The sequence below is a fragment of the Eleginops maclovinus genome, chromosome 10, assembly GCF_036324505.1.
Source record: "Eleginops maclovinus isolate JMC-PN-2008 ecotype Puerto Natales chromosome 10, JC_Emac_rtc_rv5, whole genome shotgun sequence".
NCBI classification, from domain to species: Eukaryota; Metazoa; Chordata; class Actinopteri; order Perciformes; family Eleginopidae; genus Eleginops; species Eleginops maclovinus.
The window spans coordinates 10,528,177-10,549,160 of record NC_086358.1 but is presented as its reverse complement, the minus strand read 5'-3'; the positions used below and the strand labels follow the sequence as shown (position 1 = coordinate 10,549,160).

At 39.3% G+C, this 20,984-nt stretch overlaps 1 protein-coding gene across 6 annotated transcripts in view; it reads left to right on the top strand.

The window, feature by feature from the left end:
* The window catches only part of pald1a (phosphatase domain containing paladin 1a), a 48,566-nt gene that overhangs the window by 22,323 nt on the left and 5,259 nt on the right, over positions 1 to 20,984 (top strand). For all 6 annotated transcript variants that reach the window (XM_063893582.1, XM_063893583.1, XM_063893580.1 and 3 more), the window contains one exon: positions 16,913 to 17,068. In XM_063893582.1, the coding sequence (XP_063749652.1) occupies positions 16,913 to 17,068 (156 nt within the window). The remainder of the gene's footprint in view (positions 1 to 16,912; positions 17,069 to 20,984) is intronic.

Genomic DNA, 20,984 nt, shown 5'->3' with positions numbered 1-20,984 from the left:
TGCATTCTTAAAAAGAATCATTATGCATTCCTCTGAACTTTTCTAGACGATGTCTTAAATGTTTAATAAGAAGAATAACAAACACTGCATATTTATGAATCATCCCCTTTATACTGTGACTAATTAAGCATGTTAATAAGCATTTGGGTGCAGTTACGCTTGAGCCCGATAGATGGCGTCATGAACTTGTTTAGATGTTTTTGTTGGATCCCAGAGTCATGAATGAGAGATTCACTCTCCTGTAGGCAGGACCTTGGAAGTGATTGTGGTGCAACATAACTTATCTCTAACACTCAATGGAATTCCTTTGGGTCTAAATGGTGAATTGAGAGGGAAAAAAGGCAGGAGAAGACCTGTGTGCTTGCTGAACAAAGCATAGGAGCCATACAATCATACTTTTACATAAAAAATGATTCATACTTCACTTCAGGTCACTGAATCTTTATTGGGCCGAATCAGCTTTTTAATAGCTCATCTTTCTTTTACAAAATGGCAGTTTGTGTAAAGCTTTTTCAAATGAAATTTCAGAGTTGACAATAAATGTGTGATGCATGGAACTCACTCTCAGCCCCATCCCTTAAACGTTTCACAAAAAACATCTTAAATCCTCACAATTTCTACTCTTCTTGCACAATTTCTTAGTCAAAAACTTGGACGGATTTTTCTTCTCCTACCTGATGTTATTCCCTTTGTGACAAATAGCTTTATATATAGCTTGAAAGCACTGAGAATGTTGAACAAAGCCTACTTGAGCTCTGATGTCTAATGAAGAGATAATGAGAGCATACTGCAACAGCTCCCATACAGTAACAAAGTATATACATATATGTATTAATTAAAGTCTTACAAGCTTTACATTTTTATCTCTTTTATATAATTCAATTGCTAATGCACATAAGGAGAAAAAAAGCATGTAGAGAAGTATTTTTTTATCTTTGCACGAGGGCAAAAAGAGTGAATAACATATCTAAAAGATTATCCAGGACAAAAGAGAACAAAATGAGTAGTGGGGCTTTGAAGACTTATCTGGACAGGGTCTCTCCTGATGCTGTGGCCTGTGCAGGACCACGGCTCTGTTTTAGCCATTTGTAATGCAGACTGTAATCATTGTGCCTCTGTGCACCGTCAGCCGTTCTCAGCGCGCTGGAGGCACCCGGTCCTGTCTCCACCGTATCAATGGGCCTCATTGTCCTAGGAACCTTGTCTTTCGCCTCGATTCTCTCTCCGTCTGTCACTCTCTGATGCCAGGCTCCAGGAAAAGGGTCGCCCTGGGCTCACTTTCCAATCAATTAAGTAATTTGTATGGTGACTGCATCTGCGTTGACAAAAGTTTCAAAACATATAATACACGTTTTTATTTTGAATATTCTGAGGTACGAGTGCCTGAGCCTTATTTAAATGATTTAATTGATTTGAAGAATTGGTCCCTCTGTTTGTAGTTATGCCCATTTGTAACAGTAATAATGACATCGGACCCTTTAGGTTTTTGGACCACTGGTGGTGGTGAATCATTGTTTGTATACGTTTTGTTTGTATCGTGAACTCAAATGAGGACAAAGGCGACACAATGCAAGAATTGTACAATTGAATTGCTCGATAGACGGAGGCTGTTACACAAAAAGGAGCGTGGCATTGTGTCCGCAAAGTCCAGAAGGAAACAGATGGCATTAAAAAAAACAAAAACAGCTTGGAATGTGTTTTTACAAAGATGGAAATGTGAACAATGTCTGATAGACCTCAAGGAGACACACACACACACACACACACACACAACACACACACTACTTTAAGTTCTGAGATCTGTAAACAACATCGCTTATCGATTGTAGACCAACTCCACAGTTCTCTTGAGTTATTTGAATGAGGAAGAAAAAAGATTGTGAACAAATCGTCTACTGACTGACGTTAAGGTTCAAAACGAACATTTAACAATTTTAATTACAAAACTGAATCTATTGGTTGTGTTTTTTTTTATTAGACTTCATCTTAGCGATGTTGTTTTTTCCATATTTAGGTGGTTGTCATAACCAATAGAAATAAATAACCCACATTTCTAATAACCCAAAAATGATGGTTGAACCCTGCGATATCAGAACCCCGGTTGGCACTTCAGTCCCCTTTCAGCCTTTTCCTTTCTGCTAGAACCGGCAGGCCAGGTGATAAACAAATCCAGATGTTGCTAGAACCCGGCAGACGAGGGAGGGGGGAGAAAAAAAGTTGAGGAAGAAGAGGGGGGAAAAGGTTTACCCCCAAATTCCCCCTCCCCTCTCTCTCTCTTCTAGTAGCCCTCCCTCTTCCAGAGGACCCTCCTCCCCTTTGACAGTGGTTGGAAAATGTGTCTTTGATAGAGAAAAAATATATTTACGCTGGGACCCGAACCATCCGCCAGCTCCCAGAAGGGCCTGGGAAGGGGGGAAGGTGGGGTTTTTTTTAGGGAGAGGGGGGCAGGGATGGGTTCTTCTTGAAGGGCCTGTAAATCCCTGCTGCCAACCAGGCGTGACCTCGCATTGCAGATGCGTCCTCCAACATCAAGGCCTACGCACTGGAGAGGCTACCTCTTCTCCTCTTTCTCCTCCTCTTCCTGCTCAGGAATCAGCTGTGGGGGCCTTTCTTTCCAAAATCAAGCTGATTTGGAACTGAACATCGCATTAAGCATTCTGAACACTGGCCTTTACCTTGATATTTTGGTACGTGTCTTTGTGGCTGACTTTGTTTGATAACTGGCAATGATATCGAGTTCAGCAGCGAATCAGATATCCTTTTCAGTCAATACACCGACATCATCACAATCTCTTAAATTTCACCAACTGGTTGTTCGTTTCGTTGACCTTGTGTTCCAGATGCATCCTTTTTTCAAACAAACAACGATGCTGATATAATCTGATTTCGCAATATTCAATCTCAACAGGTTATTATTTATTCTCTGTTTGTCCAGTAAAATATAAAGCTCCATCATACCTACCATTGCATTTTAGACCACCAGGAAGGAAATAGCACTGCCTTATCTGATTCATCCTGACTTCCTGTACAGAAAATGTTATCACTGAAGGTTGCTGCCTTCCACCTAGTCCACCAAGAGAGTATTATTGGCAAAAAGTGCTGGAAGTAGAGATTGTCACACAATCTCAGAAACCCAACGCCTAATCCTTGGGTACAGTGAGACATTCAGCAACTTTACTGTCACCTCTATTTAAGAAAAAAAAATCAAGAATGCTATTTCTCCCAGGTGGTGAGAAAACTGAATCTCACAGAGCCAGAGTGAATGAGTGGCAAATCATGCTGTGTGTGTGTGTGGGTGGGTGTCCAAAGAAAGGCCCTCATGGTTTGGACGGGGCAGTGGAAAAATATTTTCAGAAAGGGGAGAATGCTGTGAGCAGGTTTTGTTGAGGAAAGGTAGTTGACGTCTTGAGGGAAGAAGGGGGAGGTAGTGCGGAGTGGGAACGACCTAGCACTGACAGCCAGATTAATTTGACTAATGAAGAAGAGTGAGGGTTTACAAAGAAAGATCATAAGAACAAGGGTGAAGAAAGTGAGCAAGAGGCAGTCACGCTGGAAAGTTAAAAAATCACTCACACTTTAAAATTAGCTACCTTTTAAGTATTCCTTTAGCTTGAGAGTTTTTGTGTCAACAGGTTTCTTCTCAATTAGGATGGTCACTTGACATAAGTGGTTCAATTACGAGGTGGCGTTGGTAACAGCCAAGAGAAATATTGGCAGAAAAATGAGCCCACCTGAAGGAGAGACAGGTTCTTCTTCATGCCTCAAGTGTGCGTTGACTCGTGGCTCCTTAAAAGAGGCTCTCATTAAGGTCCAGCATGGGGTGGGAGGGCCAGAGGTTGTTGTTTTTATTCATAATTTCCAGCCTCTCACATGCCAATGCCAAAAGCAGTATTTGCTGTGGCTGTCTACAAAATGGCTTGTTTTGACCAAATACCATCTGAGCAGGTGCGAGCAGCTGGTGTGTGTGTGTGTGTGTGTGTGTGTGTGTGTGCGCATCTCTGAGGACTTTCTGTAGGGGGTTTAGTCAGCCAGAGGGGTTATACGCAGCTGGTTCTGGTCAGTTGCTTTCCTGCATCACTTTTATCTTAAGGCAGTTTAAATGACTTCAAATCATTTTATAATATGAAGTGAGAGTTTGAGGTGCACGCTGATGTCTTACATGATGCTTAATTCCCTTGTAATGCTGATGCTTAACTCATACATAACGATATGATGATTTATGTGCCTTTTTATGACGTGTGAAAGATAGGTTTCACATGGAGCAGATACCAATGATGCCAAGATCCTTGACTAGTTGACTCGATGGCTATTGAAATAATCCCTCTTTCATCAGGCCAATCACAGTCCTTTTTCAAAATGATGAATCAACTTTATTTAGGGACCCTAATACCCAGTGGAAGGCAGAGAGCCCTGCAATTTTACTGATGAGCACAACGTCACCCGTATTTGGGAAACTAATCAGTGAAACCACCAGGTGCACTGCAACAATCACACACAAATAAACTGGTTGGCCATGTCAACAGATTCAAACCACGGTCAAGTCTTTGAATGGCTTTTGTGACCTTTTACTATAAAGTGGCACTTTTCTGCTATTTCCAGCGATCTTAAGTGCTTTTCAAAAGCAGATGTGATTTAAAGGTGCCATAGAATGGAACACTGTATTTACTTTGGCAAAGTTGAATAAGGAGAGTTCGATACATTGAACTGACATACCAGGAACCTCAAACACCATTGTTTCCTCCTTCACGTGCAAATCATGAATATGCATATCACAGCGTTAAAACGGGCGAATTACTACAATCCCTGTGTATTATGTCACACACGGTAGTCCAGCCCCAACATTTGCATACACCAGCTACTCGAAACCCTAACGCTAACACTTACCACTCCGTAACGTTGCTCTCCAATCTCCGACCAACTGGCTGTTCTTCAAATGCTTCGGTGTCCTCCCCCGATAAAGGCTCAAACATGTAAGGTTGGATGCCAATAGCCTCCATGGTTCATCTCTCACAGTTTCGCGAACTTCACGTACTTCTGTGGGCTCTGTGGCAGCCATGGATTTCTCCTTGTAAACCAGCCAATCAGATCGGAGCTCGTCATAATTACTTAATGAGCCCAAATTCAATTCAGCTTGTTTCATTCTAGGACCAAGTCATGGGTTTGTAAATGGGCCTGTAAAACCGCATCCGGACATTTTTTGGATCAACCTAAGTTATATACAGTACCTTCTTTGTAGCAATCAGAAAACAATTTAACATACCAGATAGATGCTTTCTATGGCACTTTTAAAATATTTTTCACAACTAACTCTTAACGATCAGAACTTGTGAACTGCGTACTGTTAGTCAAACAAGGCAAATATCTTCAGAGTATTGACTATTCTTATGCCAATTATAAAGCCTACCCACATACAATATGCAGTATGTAGGAATCTGCTTCTAAATTGTTGCTTGCTTCATCTTAACACATTGAACGATTAAGTGATTTTCATTTCAGTTGCCTCATTTCACATCCAGCATGACGCACCATCCCTAGGGTCTCCTGCTGTCACCAGCTGTTGTTTTTGAGTCAACAAATAATAATTTTGTGTCCTTGCTTGATCTACAAACATGTAGAAAAATGTGTGTTTGTGTTGTCAAATGGTATTTTCTTTTTCTGTTACCAGCCACCTGTTAACATCAACTTTCGTTTTACACTGGGCAGGTAGTGTTTTGTGAAATTGTGGGCTCTGTTTATACGAAACAGCAGGGTTTATGTTTTTTTTCAGTCCAGCTCATAAAAACAAAGAGCCGCTGAACAACAAGCAAATTACCTGCTGCACCATTTAATCTGAAATGTGAACAAGGTGTCTGTGTTATTGCATTAACTCGACACCTTGTTAACATTCTTCATAATCAAACTCTTAATAGTAAGCATTTGGCAACAGCACCTTAATTCAAACAAATAAAACAAATAGAAAGAGGTCTTCCATAAATACAGTTGCTTGGGTAGATGATACATAAGTATTATTCAAAGGAAAAATTGTAAATTATTAAGAAACTTAATAAAAAAACATTTCATTACTGCATCTTATTTCTGAAGTTGTAGTCTAGTCGAGTAACTAGATGACAGCAAAGATCAAAAATCACCTCCTGTTTAGTTCCTCTTAATTAGTTTGTAATTGTCTCACATCATTATGTTGTCATTCATTAGATCTAACTGGCTAATCTCTTTTTTGTTTAGCATTTTTGGTGCGGCTGCCACTGCCAAAGGTCTCTGTAGTTATTCATTTACTTATTATGAGTTTTTATTTCACACTTTCCCTGCAAAGGATCAACCTCTCACTCGCTACATGCTGACCACTTTATAAAATGATGTGTTTTTTTTCTCCTAACCTATCCCCTTTTACCCTGAATAACTGTGCTGCCCTGGCCTGCCCTTTGCCCTGACCTCCCTCATGGCTCCCACCCCTTCCTAACCACTGGCCCCAGGACAGAGCTTCAGACCTCACTGAGCACAGCACAGAAGGGTTGCCATTTCCTGCCCCCTCGCACTAAACCTGTCATTCCGCCTTCCACACAGACCAGGAATAACTACCTCCAAAACCATGTAAGAGTGTTTTAACATGCCCACAGTAGCTGTAGTCATGGTGTTTCACGGAACCTGTTTAGCCCTGAATCATTTTACCAGGAAAAGGTCCACCTTTTTTTGTCTAGGCTTTCACACTAGCCAGCAACGGGCACTGAACAAATAATTACGGGAATACAATCCCACCTGTGAAGCCAGTTAAATGCCAACCATGTGCGATATGCAGGAGTCGTGACTGCGTTGTGTTGCACTTTCACAAAGCCCCACAAGGAAAGCCATGTTTTGTACGTGAGGACAGTTGAGCCACATATGAATCCCGTGTTAACGACGGGGTAACTGCTCCTTAAGTGCCAAAAACTCACACAGTCAGCAATGAACATTCAGAACCACGTTGTCAAATGAGTTTCTCTCTGCCACTGAGATGCCTGACAACACAAAACACTCGACTTAATGCAGCAACATTCTCTTTCATTTCTGTTGACAGAAAAACCATGAAGAGTCAGACACACCGAACATTCAAAGCCACCCACATCTGCTCTTGCAGGTGTGAGTAATGAATCCCTCTTGATCATATATTGGAGGCATATGGTTGATTGTTTATAATTAGCCTAGTTTACACCCCCTCAAACACTATATAAGCAAGGTGGTGTTCAGTGTGCAAATATTCTGGCAAATTCACAAGAATAGGAAATATGTACCAAAAAACCTTGAAGAAGAAGAACTTCAGCAATAGTAGTTATAGATCTCTGCTGTGTGTCAGTACTGGTGTTGGAGGGAAATCCCAAACCATCCTGGAGGAGTACAAAATCATCCTCCAACGGTTTTTATTGTATTGCTTAGACCACACATTAAATAACATAATAATTTTACTCCTAAAGTTAAATAAATAATCTAATTCTGATTGTATGATAGGTTTGCATTTTTCATCAAATGTCACCCTTTAGTTTCTTTGCATTTTAACTTTTTGGACTGAAAACAAAATGTCTTATCTAGGTAAACGTTTTGTTATTTAGGATTAGAGAAAAATGAGAGAACATTGGTTAATCCCAAAAAACAATGAGTATTAACCAAATTAGAACAAATCCTGCATATGAACAAAAATACATATATTATAAATATACATTTCTTTCATATATTGCCTTCTGCATCCGGCCCATCGTTCTTCTTCTTTGAAATACTCATTATGATAACACAGGTTAGTTATGTGCTGGCATTTAAAAACGGGTGCGTATATATATATATATATATATATATATATATATATATATATATATATATATATATATATATATATATATATATATATATATGGCCTTCACACATTCCAAAGATTGACAGGTGCTCAGGTGGAAAAATCCATGTGTTGCGGTTTTTATGACTCACCCTTGAACTGGCATATCCGGAGATTACACTGCAGATAGAAAAAAAGTAATAACGTTTGGAGTCGTGCCATCAGACCTGTGAGAATGTAACGACAGTAGGCAAATTGAAACAAAATCTTGGATGGGCAGAGAGACAGCTTTTGCTATTTAAAGATCCAAATGACTCATAGTGCAAGGCTCAGTTCAAGACCCTTGATTTGCTGCCCACATGTCTGATTTGTACAGTGAGTCAGGAAGATCTTCTGTAATGTGGTGTTCCTATTGCTGGCAGTCTCTGTGGATGGAAAATCCTGTCTATGCAATAAACCAGGTGAGGGTTAAGAATGGATACTTAGGAAAATGGCTATAGCAAGACAAGATGGAAAGCAACACTTTGAATGGCATATTGACTTGTCTTTGATTGACATGACTAAAGAAAGAATAATTGAAATGAATTGCTATTAGCAACAGTAGCTTCAGGTGTTGAGTGCTGTGGATGGATATGTTGTTGATTGGTAAGGAAAAACAGTTCTTCTCCAAAACTGAAAATGAGCATAATTGTTAATACAATATCTGAATGTCATAGGAGGTGATTATTTTTATATAAACAACGGATCACATGACTGTATATTTATAGGGATTATTTCAAAGAGATTCCGATTATCAAATAGGGAAGGTTTAGAATGTTTGAATATGGACTGTTAGCATGGTAACCCATTTAGTATGTTGGAAATGTATGTGTTAATGTAGATTTTGGCCTGTTTGTGATGCTAAATTGAGCAAGTCATTACATTCTGGAGGACTTTTCCAGTGGGATCCATGAATGTCTAATTTCCCTCCAGGAGCAAAGTGTTGGACCACAATGTAGTGTGGTGACAAAACAGCTTGGTTGCCCCAGCAGCAGTTTTGTGAGTCAACCATCAATACATTTGCTTTCCATTAACCCCCTGCATCAATACAAAATGACCTGTCTGGCCAAGAGTACAAATTTGATTTGAAGAACTCCAGGGGGTTTTGATTTATTCGATGAGTTGTAGCTCGCAGTCATACCATTTTAATGTCCCAGTGTTTGGTTTGCATGCACAAGATATTTTGATAGCTCAGTAACTGATTGATTCACAGAGTCTCCATGTGCTGTGTTGCCAGGCATGTGCACGTACAGAATGTACCATAATGTATGTGGTTAATGTGGGCAGATATTCCAGTCTGTGTGTAGGCTAAGTTGATGAGCCCTGTCTCGTTCTGCGACTTTTGTAATCTCTGCTCACCAGACACGTGATGCATTTCTGCATGGGAAGTCAATAGCCCATTGACTGTTGATTATACAGTACAAGTTCCCCATGTTCTAGGCTTATTTATTATTTCTGTGTTAGATTCTTTACTAGAGCTATTAGATATTAATCTAAAATATGAAATGAAAGTTAAAATCATTATTCTGATAATGATCACACCCTCAAGACTTTGCTTTTGATGTCATGAGAAATGATCTGATCTGAGTCCAAACCAAGTTACATTTTCACATCATTTACAAGCCCTTGGCTAGATGGATAGATCACGATATACAGAATGCAGATTGACGCAGCTTGCCCCTTAAATCCACCTCAACCTCGGCTTCTTGATTTAATCAGCGTAGTGTGGCTGAGCGACTGGAAAAAGACAGACAGAGGATTGGAATCTGTAGAAACCATTAACATAAAGGCATCTCCGTCCCCTCCTCTCACTGGCTGCTACATGGCTTCTCTGCTCCCTTTTTTAAAAGAATGAGTTTTGGGCACCATCTTGATCCATAAAGATCAGTTCTACAGCTTGAAGCCAGATGATATATAACTAAGATTGCTTTGTTATTGGCCAACCTGGCAGGCGGCAGACTGGGTGAGTGGATGATTCTCAATAAATGGCAGTGCATAAAAAAAAAAAAGCCACAGTATGCTGGTTAGGTTCATTCAACCCAGAGGAATATATGAGAAATATGTTCATAAACATCTCTCCCTTTTAACATATTCAGTCCACTAAGATGATTTTCTAACACTTGAATAGTATTTACATGATAATGTATTTCACCTTTCTAATGGAAGCTAAATTGAGATAGAAAATGCAGTTCTATAGAAGTAGTCACATTAAAGAAGCCTAAGGATAATAGCTTTCGCCTTTAAAGGTGGAGAGAGAGATTCAACAATACCAGGGCTGAAAATGAGAGCATTCTGCTTAATCTCGTGTCCCCTTTAGCATCTGTGTAAAGGCAGTAAAGTTCTTTTGATGTGTTGGGAGACTGGATGTTCTAACGGCTGGTAAAAGCAGTCGGTGGTAATTAATGTTATTACCCAGATGTAAGCCCTGTGTGTTCGTATTATTATGTGGCAGGGCGCTAGTAAGACGCGTGGAAGAATGACTGATTCTTTTCATGTATAGAGTAGGACTGTAAAATAATTGTGTTCCTTTTGAGGGGAAAAATAAAGTAGTTTCATTGTTTGTGTAGTTTTCTTTGGTGTTGTCGCCCTCATGAAGCGCTATGGAGCCAAATTCATTGAGCGGCCTCCTGTTAGGCTTGTGCAAGAACATCAGGATGCACAAGCCATGAGTAGTGGGTGACACAACATAAAGTCTATACAAAGGTTTTACAATTATTCCACTGATCTACTGGAGGCTGGAATGTGCCAAATAAAATAACATGCACTAACAAAGACAAGCAAGAAGTCTGCTAGCAAGTAAAGATTGTTTACCAATAACACAACAAGGTGCCTTAAGAATTCAATCACTGTTAAACATGCAACGTAATATGCTCATTTTACACTTTGTGACAAGATACCCTAACATGCATGTTACTATTTGTGAGCAGAGCTGAATGTTCAAAAGTTGCAGTTAACTGAACTGAGTCTAAGGCTTGAACTAATGAGAGTTTAGCCAAGTTGACAATAAAGAGCTAAGACTGAGCAGGGACTGTGATGCCCCAAATTGGGAGTTGTACGGTTCAATAACCTTTTTAGGTGCCACATCGACATATGGCATTTAAGAAAAGAGTGAAGTTTGTCGCTTGTGAAATCCATTTTAAGTTTATGTGACCCTTTTATGTGCAAGTTACACAAAGATCTGCAGAAATAAATAAATGGTTAAAGAGTTTTAATTGATAAGATTTTAATTATTAATTTAATTAAAGTATCTTGTGTATAGCATCTGTTTAATATGTTATCTTTGGCATCAAAAGTAATCCTGGACGGAAAGTATTTTCACTAATCACAGCTGGGCCCTGGTTTGTAATGAACTTACCTGAAAATGTATACTTGACTTTGAATTCTCTGTACATTGAGTCGAGGAGCCATGTGTAGGCTGCCTGTCCACTCTAGACAGGCCGGGGTTTGGTTTAGGATTTGGGTGGGAGGTGTTCTTGCAGGGTCTGATGAATGGCTGCTTGTGCAAACCTGGGTGGGAAGGGCCAATATGGATTGGCCTTTTTACCTCAGCAACCCCATCAGCTGGTAATTGGCACCATATGTCAAGCAGACGGTCCTCTCTATAATGTGCACTTCTCAGCTCAGTCCTCACCAAAATGAGCCCACAGAAAGGTTGACCCTCAACATTTGTCTGCCACCATTCAGGGAATAAACCTTGGTGTCCCCTCGGAAAACCATGCATGACTTTTCTTTACAGATGAGCCATTATTTTATAAAAAAATGAATAAAAGTATGGTACATACAAACACCTAGATCAAAAACAGACACTTGAATTAATATTCATTAGTTCAAAATATGTAATGTCCAACATTTTCTCTTACTGATGTTCTCTGAAAAATACCCAAATTATTCTTAATGCAATTTATGTCCACTTTGACCCAAAGTTCACCTGCTACAAATAAACCCTCAATATAAATGAATAGTCTATATGATAAATGTCCTCAGTAAACTGTATTTTGATACAGTAAACGATTTCCCAGATCAGAGAAAAGACAAATTAGCCTTTTTTTTTAACACCAGTTGGCTTCTTGATTATTTTCATTTATCTGTTGATTTACCTGAGTGACCTACCAGAAATTCAACATGTCCAGTTAGCTAGATGGCTTTTAGTAAGAGTGTTTAAAGGCAAACACACCACAATGCCGACTATACTAATGACGTTTTCTCGATTTTTAATGTAAGAAGCAAAATTACTTTTCAATTGGATGCTGATGATGTCAATGTTTGTCGCACAAATGGTAAACGGCTTCTGAGAATTTCACTACGGGACACGATTCTTTGTTGCCCACAACGGATGTCAGTCAATCGACTAACAGCTGCTCATCAAATCCGTGTCAGTCAGTGTGTGTGTGTGCTTGTTTGGATTTTAAATGAGACTGTTTGTATGAATGCACTTGTCATTGTTGCCTGTTCTTTGAGTGTGTGCTGTTATGACATCAGATTGAACTGTGAACCCTTTTACATCAGGACTTTGATTTCTCAACATGTGGAACCCTTTTAAAGCAAACCTTATGACACTCAGGATCCCTGTTTACACAAGACATGGGCAGGGGTCTCATAAGTGTCTGGTGTTTATCTTTAATACACCTACACCTGCAGGCTGCAGGCTATGACGCTTATCCTGAGATTATTGGGATTTTTTGTCTGAACGTGGGCTGACGTGTTTCGGTATATGGCTGGGATTGAAACAGTGGTAGGCTACTATTACATAACTGACAATCAGATATCCAGTGAATTTAGGGTGTTTTACAAAATGCTATTCATTTTGGAAAATAACACTATTTTGCTTTATGGAAAAAGATTGTTAGGTCAAACTAAAGTTTTGATTTTGAAGTTTTGACCTTCTCCCAATTTTACTTAACAAAATTCTGCTGTATAAGACAAAGTCAGTAACTGCTTAAATAATTCATTAGGTATATGAAGTCAATAACTATGGGGATTTAAACTAACAGGTTGACAACTTGGTCAAAAATGTTCAAAAATTTTCGCTTCCTTACCAATAACAAGACACTCCTCATGCATGTGCGCTTCATATAAATCCACAAAGTCAGTCAGTCAAATGAGATGTACAGTAATATGTTAACTACTGAACTTTATAGCTGTTACCATGTTTATTTGTTTTGTTAATCCATAAACAGATGAGCTAGCTGCTTCCCCACGCTTTCAGTCTATCTCAACAGAAAGACTGTCTCAACTCTCCTCTGAGCAGTGTCAACATCCACTTCTTCTTTACCACTTCTCTAACTTTCACCTTGTCCTTGCTCAGAGCTCTGCTCAGACACCCAGCATTCCTGGACTCTCTCAGCAGCGGTATGTGGTCTGTGTTTGGCCAGACTCTCATCTCACTCGGAGCTGAGGGGCGTTTATCATCACACCTTAGCGGTCGGCTGAATAATGGCTTTCACCTTTAATAGCACAGAAGGAATGAACCACTTACCTCTTTTCGAAAGGCTGGACAAGATAAGAGGATGCTGTAGTTCCCACTTTTCTTTTCAAATTACTAAATTGTTCTGCTTATAAAATCAGATGGAATTTTGATTCCCACCTCAGTTTGGCAAATTATTTTAATATTCTTTTAGCTTGATGATTGTCAGCAAATAACAGGATTGTCCCAGCACTTTCAAAAATGTAATCCGAGCAAATCCCAAGTTTTCAAGGCAAGTCTCTTCACATGGAATAACGTGAATATTCCCAGTCTCTTCACCACATCCTCCTCAACTTTTCTTTCTGAAGGAATTTCTGAGAGTACAACGAGAGGCCGCTCTACCACACATATGGCGCAGTCACTCGACGTAGACAGACAGATGGCAGCCACAGAATTATGGTTCTGCAGATTGTAGAGGTGTGAATTATGTAATCGTTTCAAAACTGATCTGAACTGTGTGTTATGTGCTCAGTGTGTGCGCTGACAGCTGCCTGGCTATGGCACTGTGTATTTCCAGGCTGGGGGATGAAATGCTGAAAGCCCCCTAGGGTAGCAGGGCACACAGGGTAATAGGGTTCACCAGCGTTCACCTGCTCTGCCAGTATAGTCAATATTAACTGAGAAAGATTAGAGAAACGATGTGCTTTTTTCTTCTTCTCCGTCCTGAGAGAGTTGATAGACAACAGACAGCAGATCCTTTGTTTGCATAGGTGTATTTTCTCCTCCGCGCTGCTGCAGATGCTTGGAAAACTGGGCTCCAACCACGTCTGTTTGGGAATGAACAGGAAACCCCACTCATTCCCCCTCTCTCTCTGTTGCGTCATTCAGCTCAGGAATGATCGTATTATGGAGTACTGTGCACATTTCAAATTACCCTGAGTGCTAGCCCACCTACTTGGTAAACTCTCATTATTCTCTGTGCAGCCCCCACGGTGTCCTTAATATACTTCCCTGATATATGAGCAGATATTCTGTTTAATCTATCAAAAACAAAACCAGTCACTATACTCATCAAGATGCAGACAACACATTGCTTGGGAGAAAGTGTCTGAATAAATGCTGACCGTTCTTAGAGCTACACTACTCCTCGTCCCCGCTTGTTACTTTCTCTTAACCCCAATTGACATGTTATTGAATCTTGCACAAACCCCACACTCGGCCACACAGCTGGATGCCAGGTCTTTTCACTTAATATCTGGGATTGCTCAAGGCTCGAAAGCAATCAGAACAAAAACGAGGAGGAAAAGGAAATAAGAGAAAACATCTTGACAAGACTCGCCACATTGATGAAAGCCTTTCTGCTTTTTCATCGCTGCTGCTCGCAGTGTGTAATTGAAGAGCAATCCCAATAACAGCCATACTCTTAGAGAAGTGGCACGGTATAGTGCGTTGGCAGAGCTACTTCATCAAGATGCACTTTCCATGAGCAAAATATTAGTTTGCGGAACACATTTTTTGTGGACTAGCATTTCATTATACTTTTTAATGACTTTGTTCACATGTTAGACAAGCGGAGGGGTTTTCCCTTCCTGCCTGTTCTGTAGACAGTGAATTAGTCCTGTGAGAGTGCTTTTATCCTTTCTCTTAATAATAATCAACAGGATTATAAACTCAACGGATAATTGCACTCTAGTGTTTGTAAGTATAGTATGACAATTATTTTGTGATTATCATAGGAATAGCTGTGTAACTGTAGTGTTTAGTCATTAAAAAGAGTGATAGTGTTTTGGGAGACAGCAGGAGTAAACAGTTTATGTATATGGCTTTTCGATCTCAGCTGATAAAAGAGAAGAGATGAATAAATATGATAAGAGAGAAGAGATGAATCAATATGATAAGAGGTGGTGTTCATTTTTAAATTTCCTTTCCTTTTATCGGCCATTTGCGAATGTTGTGTCTTGTCTAGACAAAATAACTTGAATCATCTCCTAAGTTGTTTTTATCACAAGTTATTTGAAGGAGTTTTAAGGCCGAGGGAGTGGGTGGTCTGGTACAAGGTAAGAGCAGGAATGAATGACCAGGATGGATGTTATTCATCTCAGAAGGTGATTTCAACAAATGTTGCTGTTGAAAGGTAGTCGGTTTATTCCTCGTTTCTTACCAAACAACACATTCTCTGATATTGGAGCAAAAGAAAAGAGAGAGGATAGTTTTTGTGTGTTATGTTTGGACTCCACAAGGGACCCACATATGTTGAAAAGCCAGGATAAAGTGCATTTTGCATACTACCTCCCCTTTTATAGGATATATCTTTTCTCAAAATACAGAGTTTACTAGTTGTCTAAATCTTCTTTATGCATGGCTCTTCTACACATTAGAAACACTAGATGTTAATTAAGATGCAAGTAGCCCGAAAAAATGAAACGATAAAAGCCAATATATAATTACGTACACAAGTTTGGAGATTGTTCTTGTGATTTTCAAATTAACATTAATATTACAGATCCATTTTTGCTAACTCATTTGACAAGAAATTCCATCAGAGTGGATGTGTGGAAACAGTACCTCAGCTTTTATCTTCATGATCAAATGCAAACTTTGATTCCATTTGTTGAATACATTAAATATGCTGAGCAATGTGAGATGACAGCTTGTCACCCCTGAAGAAATGATGTAAAACTTGCAAGTGGGATGAAATGATATGTTTGGCCTCGGGCGACTTTGAAAACTTTTCAGAAGTGTTAGCAATGCTGGCCCTCGTCTACATTTTCAGGCATGATGGAGACCTAATTTCAAATGCATAACTCCTGAGCTTTGTTTTTTTTAAATACTGTTGCTTTATAATTATGCTTTTGAACATGGTTGGAGGGTGGCAATGTGAATTGGTATTGATATTTTTGTTTGAACAGATTAGTGAAAGCTGTTGATGCTTGATTCACAATATGTGTTTGCTACTGGGCCTTCAGTTTAGAGGACACAGACCCTCTGTTGGTGGAGCTGACAGCCACAGCCAGACCAAGATAAACAATGTTATGTTGGAGCCAGGCGGAAATAATGTCCATGCAGGCGGGGAGGGTGTGGGGGCACTGAGGGGATATGCTGTAGGGAAAACACAGGGCAGGAATGAGGATGTTATATAAGATTAAAACAAATCTGATTGTTCATGTAGTTCAGCACGTATGTCCTCCGCTTCCTCTCACCTAGGAATAATAAGAAAAATGTATTGATTATTGCACACAATATAAAGGTAGATGTTTCACTTTAATCTATGTATACTTCATGTGCTTCATACTGCTTTAAATGTCTCCTTACCTTCTGTTATATTGTTGCATGGATGTTTGTTTATCCATTAAGGGTTCAACAAACTGTGAATTAATGCACTTAAATTGAACGCAACACATCTCGCCCTTCATCAACTTCTTTAAATGGTGACAAGATGTGTTCTGTTATTTAACGAAACACAAACACATGTAATAGAAATGTAAACACCATTAAGGCAGACTAAAAGTCAAGGTACACTAACATTATGCTAACACAACCTACATGCCAGAAGCACTTCAAAATATCAAACTAAAGACAGAGACAAACTAGCTTTTTGTGCTTAACTACTGAAGACTTTTCTTGTGCCAAATTTGATGTACTATTATAACTTTCTTTACCACTTTTCTCAGATCAAAAGTGGTAAGACGGAGAAGGAGTGTCAGCAGCTGGTGCTGAGGAGCCTGCAGTACCTGGAGCGCTACATTTACCTCATCCTCTTCAACACGTACCTGCATCTGGAGAAAAAAGACTCCTGGCAGCGCTCCTTCACTCTCTGGATGGAACAGGTACATGATCTCTGCTCTCTATTATACTGTATCCCTCATTGATTTTTATAAACACAAGCCTTTTTTTTATGTGAATTACTTTTAGTGATTTGATGCGGAGGAAATACAGACAAACAAACGGGGAATATTATCGACAACTAAGCAGGAGATACAATTATTGATGTGACACCAATAAACCGCAAATTGAATTAGCCTGCACCGCAATCAAAATGCAATTAGATAGATGTGTCAAATTGATGCTACTAGAGTTTTTTTAATTGCTCTTAATAGAAAAAATTAAAGCTGTGCAAGTTGGATCTTTCCGTAATAATAATTCAGGTGTTTCCTTGAGGTGCAAACATATCTCCTGGTGCCCCTTCAAGACTAAATTGACACCTTGTTCTTTGCTGCTGAACACGTGTAACACTGATCATTTGCAGCTTCATTAAAATAGTGACAGGAACACAATGTTAATTCCCAAAAGCTCTAAATGTTTAAAACGTATTGGAAGACAAACAAAAACAGGAGATAAGCGACGTTTTTATTTTAGTTATTTTGTTTCCAGTGTGAACCAGTTTACCAGAGTTTCATATGGCTCTCCCAGCAAGAGTTTACAAGCTGGTTCTGGTTCTATTGTGGCCTGGTTCTTCACACACTGAACTTCACAATGTCTCGGCTCTATGTTTTTGTTGGTACATTAATCGCTTGGCCAGCTGTGCCCCCTACAGTGAAGTAGAGAATTTATGTGCATTCCAAACAAATGAGTAGTCAGTAAGTGGTACCGCGCACACACACACACACGCACACACAAACACTGCAATTAAGTGGATGTTGCAATATTTATGTACATGGTGGTAGAAGTTTGGCAGATTGACTGAACACATTTAGTTTCACAAGTTAAGACTCCAGCTCAACGGATTTATTTTAAATGTCATTAAATAATAATCATAATCTGGTTTTGTTTAATATTTGTATGCATTTGGTTTTAATTAAGAGGTGTTAGCTGTCCTGTTGTTATTTCAGCTTTAGCCCTGAGGCTAAGCACCATTTCTTCAATATGTGTTTTTTTTTAATGTATATTTTTACCATAGCAGCATCTTTGCAATGTGTTTTTTCTATAGGCTGAATGATGACATTTGGATGTTTGTGGTGTCAAACTGGAGTCAGTAAAACTTTTGCTAAAAGCACTTCTGGTTCACTCGGGTTTTAGTGTTATGTGCGAGGAGCAGCAGCCTGGACAAATGGTACCAAATGCCTCAAATATTTGAAAATCATTGATTGGAAATGTCTGCCTTCTTTGTCCTTATTGAGGTGGAATAAAGTCTCTAAAGAAAAAATGGGAATTCCAAAATAGACCGGAACAATAGCTGTGAAAACAATTGTCACAGAAGTATGCGCAGTCAATCAGGGCATATTCTTCCTGTTATGAATAGCAAATATATGCGGTGCACCAGAGTGACTCTAATGGCCCAGTTATGCAGTGAGAAAATAGAAGAGTGCACACAGGGTGCTCTACTGTAAAGCAGGCAACAGAAAACACTGTCATAAGACAGTATTTAAATGTCATTCTCAAAACAAAAAGTAAGCTAATAAAATGCTAAATAATTAGGTCCACTTTTCAGGTTTGTATGGCACTTGAGATTATCGTTATCATTATCGTTGAGATGGGAGAGAAACTCCTTAACAAGGGAACTTTTTGGGAATTTAGTCTTTGCAGACACTTTACATGAACCAAAAACTATTTAACACACTACCGAAAGGGGAAAACTCCAAAAAGTATAGAAGGGCCGCTTTAAATTATGGTTTCCTGTAGTTTGGAGAATAGTGTGGGAATTATGTTTGATTCTTACTTCAAGATTATCCAGTAAAGACAAATGATTTAAAGGGCAGGGAAACCAACATGTGCATTCAATACACAATACAACACAACACATTAAGATTCTATGTTTAATATTACATCTTCGCTGTGGAAGAGTCTCTTATGGCAACAGAAATTAATCAGAAAAAAGAGCTCTTTAAAATGAAGCCTAATCCAGATCCTTAGTAAGTGACGGTGGTTGCCACAGTGACTATCTTCCCTCTCAAAAACTGACCAGCTTAAGATGATTTCTACACTTTTTGGGGTTCACCTATTGCTTAAATTGCTCCCTATTGCTTGTAGGAATACATTTTATTTATTTTAATGGTTGGCAACACATGTTGTGCTCAACAGTTTTGTTCCCATAGATCTCCTGTCAATCAAACATTTCTGCTCTGTGAGAGGTTCTACCTTTCAGTGCAGACAAACCACTGACTCTGCTGAAAATTGTATACATCTGTACGTAATTGCGCTAGTGGACTTTTTATCAGTGTACACTTCAGCTGTATTCATTTGGTGTAATATTGTGAAAGCGAACTACAGGCAAATATTTTATATTTTGAATATTCATTTTCAGCAGCAGCAGGGGTTTTCACTGCACTGAATGGAAAGAAACATTCTGTACTGTGAAACCTGTCACCGCACAGACACTTGTTTGATTGACAGGAGATGTCCCCAAACATACCATCAAAATAAATTGAATTTCTTCCAACAGTCAAGTAATCCATCAGTTACACAATTAACCCAAAAGAAAATGTAAAAACGAATTTGATTCGTCACATTCTTTGAGGGGGGGACAGTCGTTGTGGCAACCACCGTTTTTGGCTTAGAGTCAGCATTAGGTGTCATTTTAATGAGCTCTTTATTCTGATTGATTTCTCTGCCCAAGACAGACGGAACACATTTAGATAATACATTACATTTAGCTGAAGCTATTATCCTTCAGCTAAATGTTAAAGTGACTTTCAGAAAATGCACTAAACCAAAAGGATAACCTAAAAGAAACCTGCTGGTACATTAGTTTCAAATAAGCTGAACACTTGGAAGTGCTTTTCAGTCTACAGCAGAAGACTTTCAGAAGTCCTGATATTTATTTCTAACTTGTTCTACAATTCTGAAAGACAATCGAGCATTGGAATCATTTAGCTTTTTTTTTTGGTGTATTTAATGCCACGTCTGCTTTCTCTGCTGAGTCCTTCACATCATTTGTCTTCACTGCATAATGTGAAAGTGAATGTCACAAATAATTCCCTCTTTATTCTCAAAATGAAAACTGAAGTAACGCTAGAGCGCAATTTGAATACAAATGAAAAACATAACATTATGTAAAGAACATGCACTTCCAAACACTAACATCTTTAAGAAAATCAATATGGTGCAGGAAGGTATTGTTACATATGGATATATAGTGAGTTTTTTAATGTGTTCGGTGGCCCAGTTTAAGCAGAATCTGGCAGCGGCCCAACCAATCTGACCCTAGCAACCCGAAGGCACAATCACCATCACCATTGACCGTGGCAGAATCATTAATGACACACTGCGATGCCAGGGGCAGCAGTTGGGGGTCATCGCCAGCACTGCGGATGCATTTGAAGCCATGATTACACAACCTGCCAGATCTGAGCGGTACGGTCTGTCCTGTATGCATGTGTGTGTGCATGGACTCATTTGATCTCTACAGTGACTAAAAGCAGGAGCACAGAGTCCCCAGTCATGCTGATACAGAACCTCTGAACTGTTTGGTCTTGTTCCTTCTGTTCAGTCTGATTGTTTGACCACAGTGACTGTTGTGTTGTTTCACTGCAGGATCAAAAGCCTTCATAAATATGTCTTTGAATGAAATATTTAAAGCCACAAAGCGAGCAAATTGAGCAAATATTGTCACTAGCTTCATTAGTCCACGTTAGCTCGTGGCCATGTAGTGAGATCAGAGCAGAAACATCAGAGGAGCTATTGGAATCAAAATCCATGTTTGCTAATCCAAAACGTTGCCTTTTTACACAATGGCAAGACTTGTGTACAGTGCATACCACGAATGCCTGCAGGAGAGGTACCCTATCAGTCACTCCAGCTGTTTTG